Source organism: Colobus angolensis, unplaced genomic scaffold (assembly GCF_000951035.1).
Source record: "Colobus angolensis palliatus isolate OR3802 unplaced genomic scaffold, Cang.pa_1.0 Scaffold119, whole genome shotgun sequence".
NCBI lineage: Eukaryota > Metazoa > Chordata > Mammalia > Primates > Cercopithecidae > Colobus > Colobus angolensis.
Window position 1 is genome coordinate 884,101 of NW_012113030.1, and position 15,014 is coordinate 899,114.

General features: G+C 35.4%; 1 protein-coding gene across 6 annotated transcripts in view; it reads right to left on the reverse strand.

The window, feature by feature from the left end:
- RALGAPA1 (Ral GTPase activating protein, alpha subunit 1 (catalytic)) overlaps positions 1–15,014 on the reverse strand; it is a 281,300-nt gene that overhangs the window by 148,553 nt on the left and 117,733 nt on the right. For 5 of the 6 annotated variants that reach the window (XM_011925953.1, XM_011925962.1, XM_011925949.1 and 2 more), the window contains 4 exons: positions 11,684–11,851; positions 8,379–8,503; positions 6,746–6,962; positions 5,627–5,803 (listed from right to left, as the gene is read on the reverse strand). In XM_011925953.1, coding sequence (XP_011781343.1) covers positions 5,627–5,803; positions 6,746–6,962; positions 8,379–8,503; positions 11,684–11,851 — 687 coding nt within the window. Of the gene's footprint in view, positions 1–5,626; positions 5,804–6,745; positions 6,963–8,378; positions 8,504–10,306; positions 10,389–11,683; positions 11,852–15,014 lie in introns of all 6 variants that reach the window. The other variant, XM_011925958.1, reaches the window with a different exon arrangement.

Here is a 15,014-nt window from a genome sequence, read left to right on the forward strand (position 1 = left end):
ACACCCTAAATAAAACAAATTTTAAACACCAAAAGATAAAATCAGTTATAAACTGGCTTTACAACTGGAGGTCACGAAAATCATAATATTGTACAAGCTTTTATATCTAGGAGTCTTGTTTCATGTCTACCATGGGACTATTGATAGTATAGAATCAAGACTGCATGTACCAAATGACAGGAGCCATTAGTGAAAGTAAGAATATCTACTCCCATTTCTGGCCCAGCTATAGAAACTCTAGTACCCACTGTCATTCTATTTCATTTAATTTAGACTTGGGGCAATTTAAGAACTGAGGCACTTGCTCACTGCTGCTCTATATGTGACTATCAATCCTTGGTTTACAGTGGTCCTTCAGTCTTTCCCACATCCCGACTTCCCCCTCCCAATCCATTCTCCATAAGGCAGCAAAAAGATCTAAAAATCTAGTTTGATCCTGTCACTTCCTCATTTAAAATCCTTTAGTGGCCACTCACTGGCCTCAGCATAAGCCCCAACTTCCTAGTATGGTTCTCAAGTCTCTCTGTAACTTTCTTTCCTCTCCACAAACCACCTAGAACTTTTATGTCCAATTATGGAAAGTAAACTACTTGTATTTATTAGAGTATTATTGCATCATACCTCTGACTTTTTCCTCTGCATGGAGCCCTAATCTTCTTTTCGGCCTGGTTAACTCCTATTTATTTTCCAGGTCTCTTCTTCCTTGAGAAGCCTACTCCTGATCCTGCCAAGTATGATTACAGAGTCTCTGCTAGATGCTCTCACTGAACCTTGCACCTCTCTATTACACCACTCATTACACTGACTTGAAACTGCCCGTTCAATTTTAAATATTCCCCAGTAGAGTATAAACTTTGTAAGAATAGGAATTCTGTTATATACTGTAGTAGTGCTAGTGCCTGGTATAGTACCTGGTACACAGCAGGTACTTTTGTTAACTTAAATAAAGTACAGCACAAATTACTGCTGTATAGAACAACTTGTGGTGGTTATAATATAGTGCTGCTAGTACCAAGCAAGTTGTTAAAACAGTAAGTCTTTTTATTTTAAGCTTCTTGTAGCAGAAAAATATCAATATTTTGAACTCAGTAACTGTAAACCTCTGCCCTCATTACCTCTTTCTACACAGTAAAGCAAAAAACCAATATAAATTAAATACATACAGATGCTCCCTGACTTATGATGGGGTTACACCCCATTAAACTCATCGTAAATTGAAAATATCGTAAGTCAAAATTGCACCTAATACACCTAATCAACTGAACAACATAGCTTAGCCTAGCCTACCCTAAACATGCTCAGAACACTTAAATTAGCTTACAGTTGGGCAAAATCATCTAACGCAAAGCCTGTTTTGTAATAAAGTATTGATTATCTCATGTAATTTACTGACTACTGTACTGAAAGCAAAAAACAATGGTTGTATGAGTACTTGAAGTATGGCTTCTACTGAATAAGAATTGCTTTCACACCACTGTAAAGTTGAAAAATTGTAAGTTGTTAATTATAGTTAGTCAAGGATGATCTGTATTTATATTAATTCTATAAAAGTGCAATTCCACATATCATATAGGTGTTTTTTTAAGTAGTACAGTAAGTGCCTAAAAAAGTACATATAGAACTGGATTATGTTATCAGGTGTTATCACAATAATCATATAATCATATGATAATCATATATCAAATGAGTAATCATATGATTCTATGTAGGCTCAATTATGATACATAGCAGGTAGAAAGTTCCCTTTCCTTTATTTGCGATTTGGAGTAAATTCATATGGCAGAAAAATCATTTGTTAAAGGATAGTTACAGAAACTTAAGTATTCTATATCTTAGGACAAACACATACTGCTGAAGGCATAATGAAAATTATAACCTTAATGTTTACCAAAAACTTTTAAGTACATGCCAAAGAGACATCAGCCTTTGGTCAAATGCTTTGAAATATAAACCTCTTTATCTCCATGTATTGTTTTGATCCATAAAAATAGAACTCATTTTTAAGAACTAAGATTTTATTTTATTATTATTATTATTTTTGGAGATGGAGTCTCACTCTGTTGCCCAGGCTGGAGTGCAGTGGCATGATCTCGCCTCACTGCAACCTCCGCCTCCTGGGTTCAAGCGATTCTCCTGCCTCAGCCTCCCAAGTAGCTGGGATTACAGGTGTCCACCACCATGCCTGGCTAATTTTTTGCATTTTTAGTAGAGACGGGATTTCACTGTGTTGGCCAGGCTGGTCTCGAACTCCTGACCTGAGGTGATTCACCCGCCTCGGCCTCCCAAAGTACTGGGATTACAGGCGTGAGCCACCACACCAGGCCAAGAACTAAGATTTTTAAATAATTTCATATTAGCTATCAGAGAATCACCAGAGAATCACTACTACCTTTAATTTTATTTATTTATTTTTCTATTTTTTTTTGCTTTTGTTTTTGTTTGAGACCGAGTCTCGCTCTGTCCCCCAGGATGGAGTGCAGTGACGCAATCTCGGCTCACTTCAAGCTCCGCCTCCCTGGTTCATGTCATTCTTCTGCCTCAGCCTTCCGAGTAGCTGGGACTACAGGCACCTGCCACTACGCCCGGCTAATTTTTTGTATTTTTAGTAGAGACAGGGTTTCATGTTAGCCAGGATGGTCTCGAGCTCTGACCTCGTGATCCGCCTGCCTCAGCCTTCCAAAGTGCTGGGATTACAGGCGTGAGCCACCACGTCCAGCCTATTTTACTTTTTAAAATTCTATAATGGCTCACTTACTTAAGAGGCTTTTTCCTCTTAAATGGTTTTTTTTTTTTAAAGCAATAAAACTATTCCTATAAAGATATTCATGACCTAAAAAGAGGTTATTTAATTTTCATTCTTGTCTCCTATACTAGATTTCTTTCGTAATTTCTGAAAACTTTTATATTATAGGAAAACAGATGATTTCAGGAGTACTAACATCCCTTTCATAAAGTACTACTGCGTTAGTAGTAAAATGTATGCAAACTTCACCCTTAGAAAATACTGTACTGAATCATTTATATATTGTGTATACGGAGTTTTATCTTTGCTGAATTTTGTGTCTTTTAAACAGAAACGAATACAACTGCTTTAGTTTCTTAAACAACACCTTTGCACTATTACTAATGGTACTGATTAAGATTAGAATGCCTCATAAAACTTCCCAGTAGAGACCTGAAAATAGTCACTACATAGAGTAAATATAGGTTACATAAATATTAAAAATTCTTAGAAGTTAAATTATCCAAAAAACATAAAGGCAAAAGACCTAAAACGAGTTCTCCATATATATCATTTTATTTTCTGGAACTTTTGTTTGGAACTTTATTTTTATTTTTTTTTTATTTTTGAGACGGAGTCTCGCTCTGTCGCCCAGGCTGGAGTGCAGTGGCCGGATCTCAGCTCACTGCAAGCTCCGTCTCCCGGGTTCACGCCATTCTCCTGCCTCAGCCTCCCGAGTAGCTGGGACTACAGGCACCCGCCATCTCGCCCGGCTAGTTTTTTTTTGTATTTTAGTAGAGACGGGGTTTCACCGTGTTAGCCAGGATGGTCTCGATCTCCTGACCTTGTGATCTGCCCGTCTCGGCCTCCCAAAGTGCTGGGATTACAGGCTTGAGCCACCGCGCCCGGCCTGGAACTTTATTTTTGATAACTACAGAGAATTAAGAAATAAAAAAATGTCTTTTTCTTTTACATATGGAAATCTTTTGAAAACACAACAGTCTGATTAATAGCTTAAAGTTTTGATAGTATTAAAATTTGTGTTATAGAACATAAAGCCTACATTTATTTTTTTAAACACACCCACTTTTAAGTATACAGTTATATGAAAATGGCAACTGTACATGGTCTTGTAACCAACATCACAATCAAAATATAAAACAGTTCCATCACCAGAAAAAGTTTTCTTATGCCCATCTGTAGTCAGTCCCCTCAACTGACACCTATCCTTTCCAAGTAAGTGGTGATTTACGTTGTCACTACAGTTCTTTCTTTTTTAGAATGTTATACACATAGAATAATAAAGTATAATTATGGAGTCTTTTGTATTTGACTTCTTTCATTTTGCACATTTTCAAGATTCACCTATGTTTTTGCATATATTAATATTTAATTTTTTTATTACTGCGTATTATTTCAGTGAATATTCAATGAATGAAGATACTACAATATATCCACTCACCAACTGATGGACATTTGGCTTGTTTTCAATTCTTAACTACTGTGAATAAAGCTGCCATGAACTTTTGTGTACAACTATCCAAGGAAAATACGTATCTAAAAATGGTCACATGATAAATGTATGTTTAACTTTAAAAGTTACTGCCATATTTTCCCAGAGTGACTTGATCATTTTACATTCTCACTAGCAATGTATGTGATTCTAGTTGCTCCACACTCATTTCAACACTTTGGATTGTCAGTGTTTTTAACTTGAACAATTTCAGTATATGTAGTAGGATCTCATTGCGGTTTTTATTTGCATTCCCTGGTTACTATCAATGTTAAGCATCTTTTCATTTACATTTAAGAACAACTAAAGTAAGAGGTATTCATTATAAAATAAGAATTTTCTCTAGTATTCCACTTTGAGTAATTTAAATCCTGTAATGATGGAACTGTAGCTCTAACCCAGTTGGTTCCCATCCTCCATGAGGGCCCCATTCTGCAATGGCGCTGCTAAAGTTCTTGTCATCTGGGAAAAAAGGAGGCAGGATACGAAAACAGAGAATGGGTTTCAAACTTTTAGAATTCCCCTGGCTCAAATTTCCTCTGTCTGGGTTGGGTGAGGAAATATGCTTGACTAGTTTAGAGATGCAGAAATCACTGCTCCAGTCTTGCAAGTTCCAGCCAACCACAAGATGCAAAACCATCCCATGGATAATTAAGCTGGAGTGGATTACCACTCATCAAGGGGAAAATTGTAGCTGGAACCACAGTGAGGTTGGATTATAGAGTGGAATCCCCAAGAACTACGGGCTATTAGCTGCTCAGGCTCATTCTAATCACTTCACTAACATTGCAATAATGTGACTCTGCATTTAACATGATTGGATTGAAGACCCCACTTATCACATTATGGTTGGGTTTGACCACATGTAGAAAGTTTCCAAAAAGCACAAATTACTATCTAAACACAGAATATTAGTACATTGACAAACAGGCCTTCTATTAAGCAGTGTGCTTTATATTTTCTATAATAAATACTTTGCTAAAGAAATCATAAAAATCTAGGCTAACTCTGAATGACAAAGGTAGAGTCCAGTACTTTAAACTTTATTTATTTTAAAAATCACTCCAACTATCTCATGTACTCCATATACATATACATCTATTATGTTCCCACCAAAATTTTTTTTAATCCTGCAGAAAATGTTGTACTGCATATATATACAAAATATTGCATAAGATACTACGCGTATCTCTGAAGTTTAACCCAGTGGACCTCAAGTCAAGAAACTAATGTCTTTTCTCTCCTTCATTGTTACATAAAGATGAATTTAAAAAACTAATACTTAAATAGTAATAAGTAATACTTAAATTAAAATCTCTCAAAATTTTAATCAAATTCTTCAGAGATTTAAAAAATACATTTAAGAAACACATTCCCATGAATAACTTTACCAGTAATAGTTGCAACTTCAGCAGAGAACGCTTGCTGATTAAGACTGCTTGTTTCAGAATCTATATGAAGAGTAGTCAGACTAGCCACTTCCTGCTCTTCAGCACTCTGGTGATGGCCAGAACCTGAATCCACATCAGCAGAGGATGTAACCCCAGTGTCAGCTCCAAAGCCAAAATCTACAGGAAGAAGAAATGTTATTATATGAGTCCCAATTACAAAGTAAAAATATTTACAAGAGAGCTAAATCAGCAAAACGATCAAACATAAACATTCCCTGTACATCTATTCTGTTTACATATCACTCAGACAAGTGTAAATAATCTTAATACTCTGAAGATTATAATTAGATCAGAATAGTGTACAAGCCATGAAGGGAGGAAACGTAATTCTCCAACGCATCTCCCAGTTCTTCACAAACTTAGTTCCCAAGGTTTTGACTTCTTTTTTAAAAATTTGGTGCCACTGACTGCCAAATGCAATATAGAATTATAGCTGAATAACTAAGTGGTAACAATACAGCACCAAATAATATCACTGATGTTATTGTAACACGGAGCAATTATTCAAGGGAAGTTCTGGGTACTGTAGCATTGAACATAATTCAAATATTTGGTTCTCAAATATGAGTGTGTGAAACAGAGGTAACTCATAATCATGACTGTGTTTTTAGTAACAAGTCCAACCTAAATTATTTTCCTTTCTACAGTTTTGGTCTTAAAAAGGTCATTTCTTTTAAGAAGGGATCACATTTTTTTTTTTTAAATGCTCTTAATTTGGCAAAATAAAGTAGTAGCTTCGACTTAAGGTGATTCCCTAAAACTTCCTTTGAAATTTCACTGAAAATTGAAATAAAAATAAGTGGGGCCAGGAATGACACCTTGCACCTGTAATCCCAGCTACTCGGAAGGCTGAGGCAGGAGTACTGCTTCAGGCCAGGAGTTCAAGACTAGCCCACACAACATAGCGAGACCCTATCTCTAATTTTTTTTTTTTCTAATGTGGGAGCCACTGCCTAGGTAACATTGGAGAGGAAGATGATGTCTACATAATCCGTAAGTCAGTCTTGAATAGAAGACAATCAACATAAAACATAATATTCAAATAGAAAAGATACTTGCTGTCAAATTTTCGGCCATCATATTGGAAAGCGCTGAAAGAATCCGAATGACTATCTGAGCTGATAAGATCACTGCTCCCTGCACTGGCAGGAGAAGTCCATTCTGAGGGCACACCTGGGTCATCAATAGGGCGCATCTGGTTCTGCTTGTTTAGAATATCAGGGAGGTCTTTGGGAATTTCGAGGCTGCCTGGACTACTTCCTCTTCTTGTCATAGTCTAAAAATTCAAGAAATATTTTACCATTAAAAAAAAGTTTTTATTCTCTTCAAGCATCTGAAACTTTTAATTTCCAAACCATCATAATACATGCTGAGATTTAGAGGCTGAAGTAGGAGTGGAGAACACACTCACCAAATAATCTATGTAACTGAATGGAGCTAGAGCCTGACCTATTGTTGGCCTGCCTAAAGACCCAAATATCATATGATGCTGGGTCTGCGACTCTTAAGCCTCAGTAGGATCCATGCAGTGAATATAAATTAAAACAGCAGAAAGAGAATTTAAGTGGAAAAAAAGCAGCAAACAAAAAAGACAGTGAGAGAGTGGAAAGAATGACAGCAAATATGTCATTCAATGATTTTTATCCACTCAAGGGAAAAAAAGTAAGCCTAAAAAGAAAAAAAAAGGAGGGGCTATATAATGGAGTTACAGAGAGGTCAAACCCAAAGAAATATGACAATTAAAAAAAAGCAATTCCAGGTCCGGTGCAGTGGCTCACTCCAGTAATCCCAGCACTTTGGGAGGCTGAGGTGGGCAGATCACCTGCAGTAAGGAGTTCGAGACCAGCCTGGCCAACATGGTGAAACCCTGTCTCTACTAAAAATAGAAAAATTAGCCAGGCATGGTGGCATGCACCTGTAATCCTAGCTACTCGGGGGGCTGAGGCAGGAGAATTGCTGGAACCCAGGAGACAGAGGCTGCAGTGAGCACTGCACTCCACCCTGGGAGACAAGCGAGATTCCGTCTCAAAAGGAAAGCAATTCCACATGTGTTTACCCTTTCCTAACAATTATGCATTATTAGAGATAAAAGAGCCTCTGCTTTCATGTTGCCATAATCCTAACACTCAAGATAAAGATAACTTTTAAGTCTCTTCCAAAGTTATCTAAAATGGTTAAGCAATATTTATGCTGGCAAAACTAATGGGAGCTTGTTCACAAACAGATCTTGAGACAAAAATAAAAATTATATATGTATTTTTATTTTAAATTATATATTAAATTATATTTATTCATTTATTTATTTATGTAACTATGGGAGCTGGGACAGAAGACCTCCATTACTATCTTTCCCATTGAGGGCTGGCACCTGGCACCAGGGTAACCTATGAGCAAAGACAAAAAAAGGGGAGACTAGGAAGGTAGCTGCTTATACCTGTGTACTTGTGCATAGGTACTTGTCTGATCTTTCACCATGGTGAAAATGATGAGGCTGTTCGTTTTATGTCTTTAGATAAAAAATATTATAAAAATGTAATTCAAAAATCTTAATTCATAAAAAGGGTTATATTTTGAGGAAAGGTTATTTTGAATAAGAATTCCCATATATTAATTGGCATATATGTAAAAAGGTACATATCTGTTAGTTTTTCTACCCTCCTCTATAAAACCAAATATATAAAATAAAACTTACCGAGGCATTACCACTTCGAAGTCTTTCTGCTATAAACTCATCCATCAGATCAGGAACATTAGCACTGCTGCTGCCAATATCACTATTAAGAGGAGGCAGTTTTTGGCTCATGTCCTCTTTATTGACTAAAAATAAATAAATAACTATATATAGTGAGGAAAAACTTAACTGCATTCTCTAACTTTGAAACAAACAACAACCCAAAACAAAGTATCTTTGCCAATTATTTGCCAAACATGCATTTATGAATAATTTCCCTTCTTTTAGATTTAATTTTAAGAATTAGTAAATTGATATTTACTTTATTTAACTAAGCAGATGTTAGTCAATCTTCAGTATAACTTTAAACAGCAAGAAAGCTTATAGATAAGCACTAGCTGAAGTTAGGTTAATATTGCCTATAAAGAAACTGGTATATTTATCTTTTTTCCTGACTCAATGTTTCTATTTAGAGCCTTAACAATTTATAATTCCCTATTTCCCCCAAAGAGTGTTTTCAGGGAATATATCCTTTGAATCTATGCAAAACTCAGTGGGATACAAATGCATTTGAGTATTTATAAATACAAATTCTATGGTTTTGATATACTGCTGTTTCTATCCACTATAAAATCTAGTGCTTTAAGCTAAAATTTAGTGCTTTAAGAATAAAAAGTTGACTTTAACAAAGGTTTTTCTTACAAAAAAAATCCAAAATAGTTATTTTGATTTTTTTAACCTCTATATTATTAGTATTTTTACCACTTATATTAACAAGGAAGTTTTAGACTTGGGAAACTAACTTATAGAAAATAACATGGTATCTATGTCAGTACTATGCTATTGAAAAGTTGATTTCTCTGCAATGAAAGGAAAATGAGCACTGTTTATATTCCTAATAAACTACAAAGTATTTCAGATTAAGAAAATACACTGGTCAGAAGCTCACTGTGAAATACCATTATCTTTATATTACTGGCCAGGCTTTGCTAAGCTGTCAAATACTGCCCTCAGGTGGCATTAATGGCTCAATGCAAGATGCATTATACAGCGTGGTTAATCATGCTAACAAAACCATGTTAAAACAAATAAAATCAAAACCAACCTTACTGCTGAAAGTTAATAGTCTATATACGTAAAGTTATTTTAACTTTGACTCAAGATAGAGAAAACGTTACCATAATCTTGCTTTCTGTTATCTGTCCATAGAGGTTCCATATTTAAATCATGATTGGCTATTGTGAAACCTTTATGCACATTTAAAATCCCAGAAAAAAAGAAAGTAATGAAAGTGTTTCAAGGACACAACTTGCATTCTATATAAATGAATGCAAAACTAAAAGCCTACAGCATGTTTGGAAATGGCTTAAATGAAAAGTGATTAAATTCACTTTGAGATTTAAGAAATAATTTCCTCATCACTGATAGTTCACTATAATGTTGGTGCTGGCTGTAGGACCTTGATTTCTATTACATTAGTTGCCAAAATAATTTCTATCAAGAAAAAATACAAAACCAAATAGATCAGCAGTAAAAATAAATGAATTCAATTAGAAGTATCTGGTGCCCTTTTAAACTATAGTGGGGTGGGGAAGAAAGCATAATAACTCCTTGGTAAACTTAATTTCCACACTCGTGGTACACACTCAGAAAAATACTTGATTTAGGTAGTCTTTGATAGGTCATTGAAATTTTCCTAGATATCCACTTTCCTATGTTGTTCAGCAGCAAAGAGGTTTAACTAAATGCCTTATAAGGGAAATTAGTAATTTAAATAAACATTCTATGCTGGGAAAAATACAGCTGGGAAAAGGCGCATGCATAACCAAACAGAGAGAAAGCAGTGCCCATCCCAAAGCTTTTTGATTGCTTATAGCTTGCTTCAGTTGCATTAAGCCAAACTGGTGCTGTCTTTCTCCTTTTGCGCTCTGCACACTGTTAGTGCTCACCTGCAGCTTTCCTTCCAAAATAGCCCATTACATGACTGTACAGATCCCTCAGTGGAGCCTCTGGTGGCATTCTGTTCTGCCTCTGTGGGGAAACATTTGCCTTCGGCTTCGAAAGAGCATGTACAACAGTTTTATAAACGCCACCCAGGGAGCCCTGCTGTAGTCCTGCCTCATGACTTGATGACCTAAGAGTACTACAACTACCTAACTGACTACTTGCAATTTCTTCTTTTTGTAATATGGTGGTGGGAATCTCTGTGGATTCCTTCACTGTTTTACTACTTACTGATGTAGTACTAAGTGTATCTAGAGGTCTGTACACACCAGGTTTTACTAGCTCTGTAGCACTATTTGAACTGGTATGGGTGTTGCTGGTGCTGCTATTGCTGCTACCACTACTAAAGCCACCAAGCTTCCGCAGTCTCATCTTCCATGGAGCCTCTTTGTTTTCCAGAGGATTATAAAACTGAACGGACTCAGTGGATGGCCTAAAAGTAACATGAACACTATTTCGTTTTTTAGTAGCAATTTTCATGATTTTGGCTCTATGAGTTACTGTTTCAGACAAGCTCCTTTTAGTTGGAGAAAGTTTGCTAGTACTTGTAACATGAGGCATTCTGCGGTTAACAGGTGCTTTTAGTGTTGCTTTCTTGGCACACATAACATGTGGGACAGTGATTTTTTCATTAATTTGCACACTCTTAAGCTTTTCAACTAGTGTTACATCAACACAAGCATCTAATTCTGTAGCTGCTTGTCTGTACAGATGTTTCCTTTTTTCTTTATCACAAAGGCTATCTGAACCAGGCTCTGATGGCTGTTTATCACTGTTTGGTTGCTTAGATTTTTCAGAAATTTGTGTTCTAATAAAACTGCCTGACTGGTTAGGTGCAATATTACTTATGAAGACAGCTGCGTTTGGTTCTTTCTGAAACTGTAGGTTTTCAGGAGTCCCAACAAAAGAGGTGATATTTTCTGATTCAGTTTCCTGATCTGTGCATTCTAATTTATCTAAGGATAACCTTTCACCCCTATTTACTGCAATAGTCACTTCCTGAGAGGCTGGGTCTTTACCTATCTCATTTTTACTATGATTTTCCTGGTTTTCCTTAAAATATTCTTTCAGGGTGGAAAGAAGATCATCATCTCTTTCAAGGTCAATGTACTGGATTTGTTCAAAAGCTGAATCTGCAAGTTCTACTGGACCTATTAAATGACAAAGATGGTCATATATGCTATCACCAACTTCCAGAGAAGACTCTCTACTATGAGTATCAGTGATGTGGCTTTCAGTGGATCTAGTTATTGAAGAAGCCTCTGTGGAACTCTGCAAGCTTGGTGCATGACGGGATGAACTGTCAATGACAGGAACTGCACCTTTGGCTCGTTCAACAGTGAATGGTTCCAAGATGTCAGAAGTGCTGCTACTTCGAGGCAATGGCTGCTCCTCATTCAAAGCACCAAAAACTTCATTTCCAGTTTCTTCACTTTGTGAAAAATGTCTGACTCTAGTTGAGCGGGGAAGTATTTGAGCATCATCAATATCTGTGAAAGAAAAAAAAATTATGTAGAGAAGAACTAGATGAATATAAAAAATAATTATTAATTTCAATAATACCCTAAAGCATATACTTTAAAATAAAAAAAATCTGGGTTTTTGTAAGCTCAATGAAAAAAAATCAAAATACAAATCTGTTTTTTTAGAAAAATGATGGGCACAAGCCAATATAGCATGTAGTGTCAATGAATTAGAAAACTACCAAAACACATTTTAAAATGTTAACATGCATAGAAACAGTGAGATGATAAAACATTTGGAAGTGCAGATAAAGATAGAGCTGTGCCAATAAATCAAGCAACTCAAATGCCATTAAATTTTTCCTACTTATTTAAGTTTCAAGCAGAAAAAATACACCTTAACACAGAAAGCCGATCCAAGTATCCCACTGTAGACTCTTATAGAGTCTAATAAATCCTCCAGCTTCCTTCCCAAAAATGTAAGAGGCATCTTTTCTTCAAATTTTGCTCCTCTGTTTGATTACATATTAGAAATGAAACTCTCTACCCTTTTCTTAAAGTTCTCTTTGTCAGGAAACTGTTCTCCCAAGGTGTTTTACTTGATTACAGTATTAAAATCTTATTCACTGACATCAAATAAAGTCAATATATTTTTTTAAAAAATCAATTGTATTCTTTTGTTTTTGGCAAAACCACCACTTAAATCTGCTAGGAAGAAACTTTACCTGCCTGTTACTGGCCCTTTCCATTAAACAACCATCAAGCTCTAAAAACTGTATCTCTGGCTTCGTACATCTCCTTTTAAGAATTATAGGCTGGGCTTTGTGGCTCACACCAAAATCCCAGCACTTTGGGAGGCTGAGGTGGGCAGATCACCTGAGGTCGGGAGTTCAAGACCAGCCTGACCAACATGGAGAAAACCCATCTCTACTAAAAATACAAAACTAGCTGGGCATGGTGGTGCCTGCCTGTAATCCCAGCTACTCGGGAGGCTGAGACAGGAGAATTGCTTGAACCTGGGAGGCGGAGGTTGTGGTGAGCTGGATCACATCATTGCACTCCAGCCTGGGCAACAAGAGCAAAACGCCATCTCAAAAAAAAAAAAGAATTATAGATGATTCTTTACCTAATTTAACTATCTCACAGATGAGAAAATTGAAGCCCAGAGAGGTTAAATTACTTTATCAAATTTACAATAAAAAAAAGTTTGAGACACAGGCTTAGTGTTGCATATCACTGCATTAGTTTCACTGCCTTTCGTGTTAAGTTTATGGTAACCCTCAAAAATATTTATGAAATTGAAAATCACAGGAAGAAATAACCATTTAACTGTTCAGGTATATACAAATTCTCAACAGGAATTTTGAAAGCAAAATACAATGTCTATGAATCCATCATGGTCTGTAAGTTACCTAGAAATAACAACAACAAAAAAATTGTTTTCAGAAGTCAGCAAAATATAATGAAGAAAGGACAGAGTCAAAAAGTCAGCTGTTGCTACTTATCAGGCTTCTTGCAGAAAAGTTAAATGAAACAGAACTATAACTGAACAATCAAATGAGAAAATTTAGATCCAGTGGCAAAGCAGTGACTTGTCCAAGATTACAAAGTAATTTGTTGATTCTTACTCTAGACTTTGAGACTAGTTTCCTCATTTATAAAATGGAGATAGTCATACAAAGTATTTTTGGGATCCATGCTACTATGGCTGAAAAAGGCTAGTCCTTCTGCAATTTCATTTATATCACCCTCTTTGTATGAGGTCCAAACGGACCTACTTTATACTAAATTGAGATCAACAGAGGTTTGTATTATGCCAAGATTCTAGTATATTCCTGGTGATACACTAGTAGGCTCTCAACATAGGTTAAATATATAGTATCTTCTGAAGCTGAAACAATTAACTTTTTGTCCTTAAACTGAGGGGAATGTGCAACTTTAACAAATGACATTGTTTTTCTTCCTCATGCACTCCATTCAGAAATTTTTCTAAATGAAAAGTGAAACATTTGCTTACAAACTTCACTTTGATGCACTTATACTCATTAAGTGTTTAATACAGCAGATAACTAACTCATATCTGTGCATCTTGACAAACATAAATATTTTAGTTTTTTACATCTGCCATAAGGGATCATAAGAACTTCTGCCTCAATGACAGAGATTATATTCAGCATGCACTCTAAATTTCTTTCCACACAATATTCTAAAGAACTCAGCAAAGGATAAAGACTGGATAGCTGTTCTATAAGAATTCTTACAAATTTTATAGCTTGGAATTAATTTTACCAAAGGTCAAAATCAAGATTTCAAAAGATTAGAATCATAAAAACATTATGATGCTAACAAATACATGAACGTCAGAAAAAGTAAAATATTAGTTTTAATTTTTAATTTCTTTTATCGATATTTCACAATTTTTCCATTTTAAAGAAGCCAGGAAAAATTATTACAATGTTCTGTGTTTAGGAATTCCTTCCCAAACTCAGCCCTCACATCTTGCATATTAGAAAACTTAACCAGTATTTCAGCCTATTTTTTTCCTAAAACTTTGTTACCATATATGAGTATCTAAAACTTCTATGCAAGCTCAAGAGGGAAACAGCTTTAAAAAAAAAAAGTAACCGGATTTTTTCTACCAATATTGTAGTATTGGAGAATTTAAATTTAAACAATGTTTTAAAAGTCTTAAGCTTTAAATACAGTTCTTTCATCGCACATAACAATACTAATTACATAAAATCAAAGAAGAAAATAACACTGACATGGAATCAACTTCATGCCAAATTCAGATCAAGAGGGATGTATTATGTCAATACAAATGGCACCTGAATTAAGCATAATTGACTCTAACAAGCCTTACATTAGTTGAACAAATACATTACAGCTGAACTTTACTGAGAACAAGACTAAATAATAACTAAACTATACATAGTATTTTCCATAAGCCAGGTGTTTATGTAAGCATCTGACGTATCATTCATTTAATCCTCACAACAACCCCATGAAGTAGGTGCTACGCCTATTTTATAAATGAAGAAACTGTTTAAGTGACTTACCCAAAGTTACACAGCTACAAAGTGAGGAGCTGTGGTGTAAAGTAAGGCAGAAATTAATATTTACTCTTAATCTGTTGAATAATACAACATATATGTTTTGTACTCATGAAATAATTTATTAATTTTTAAAT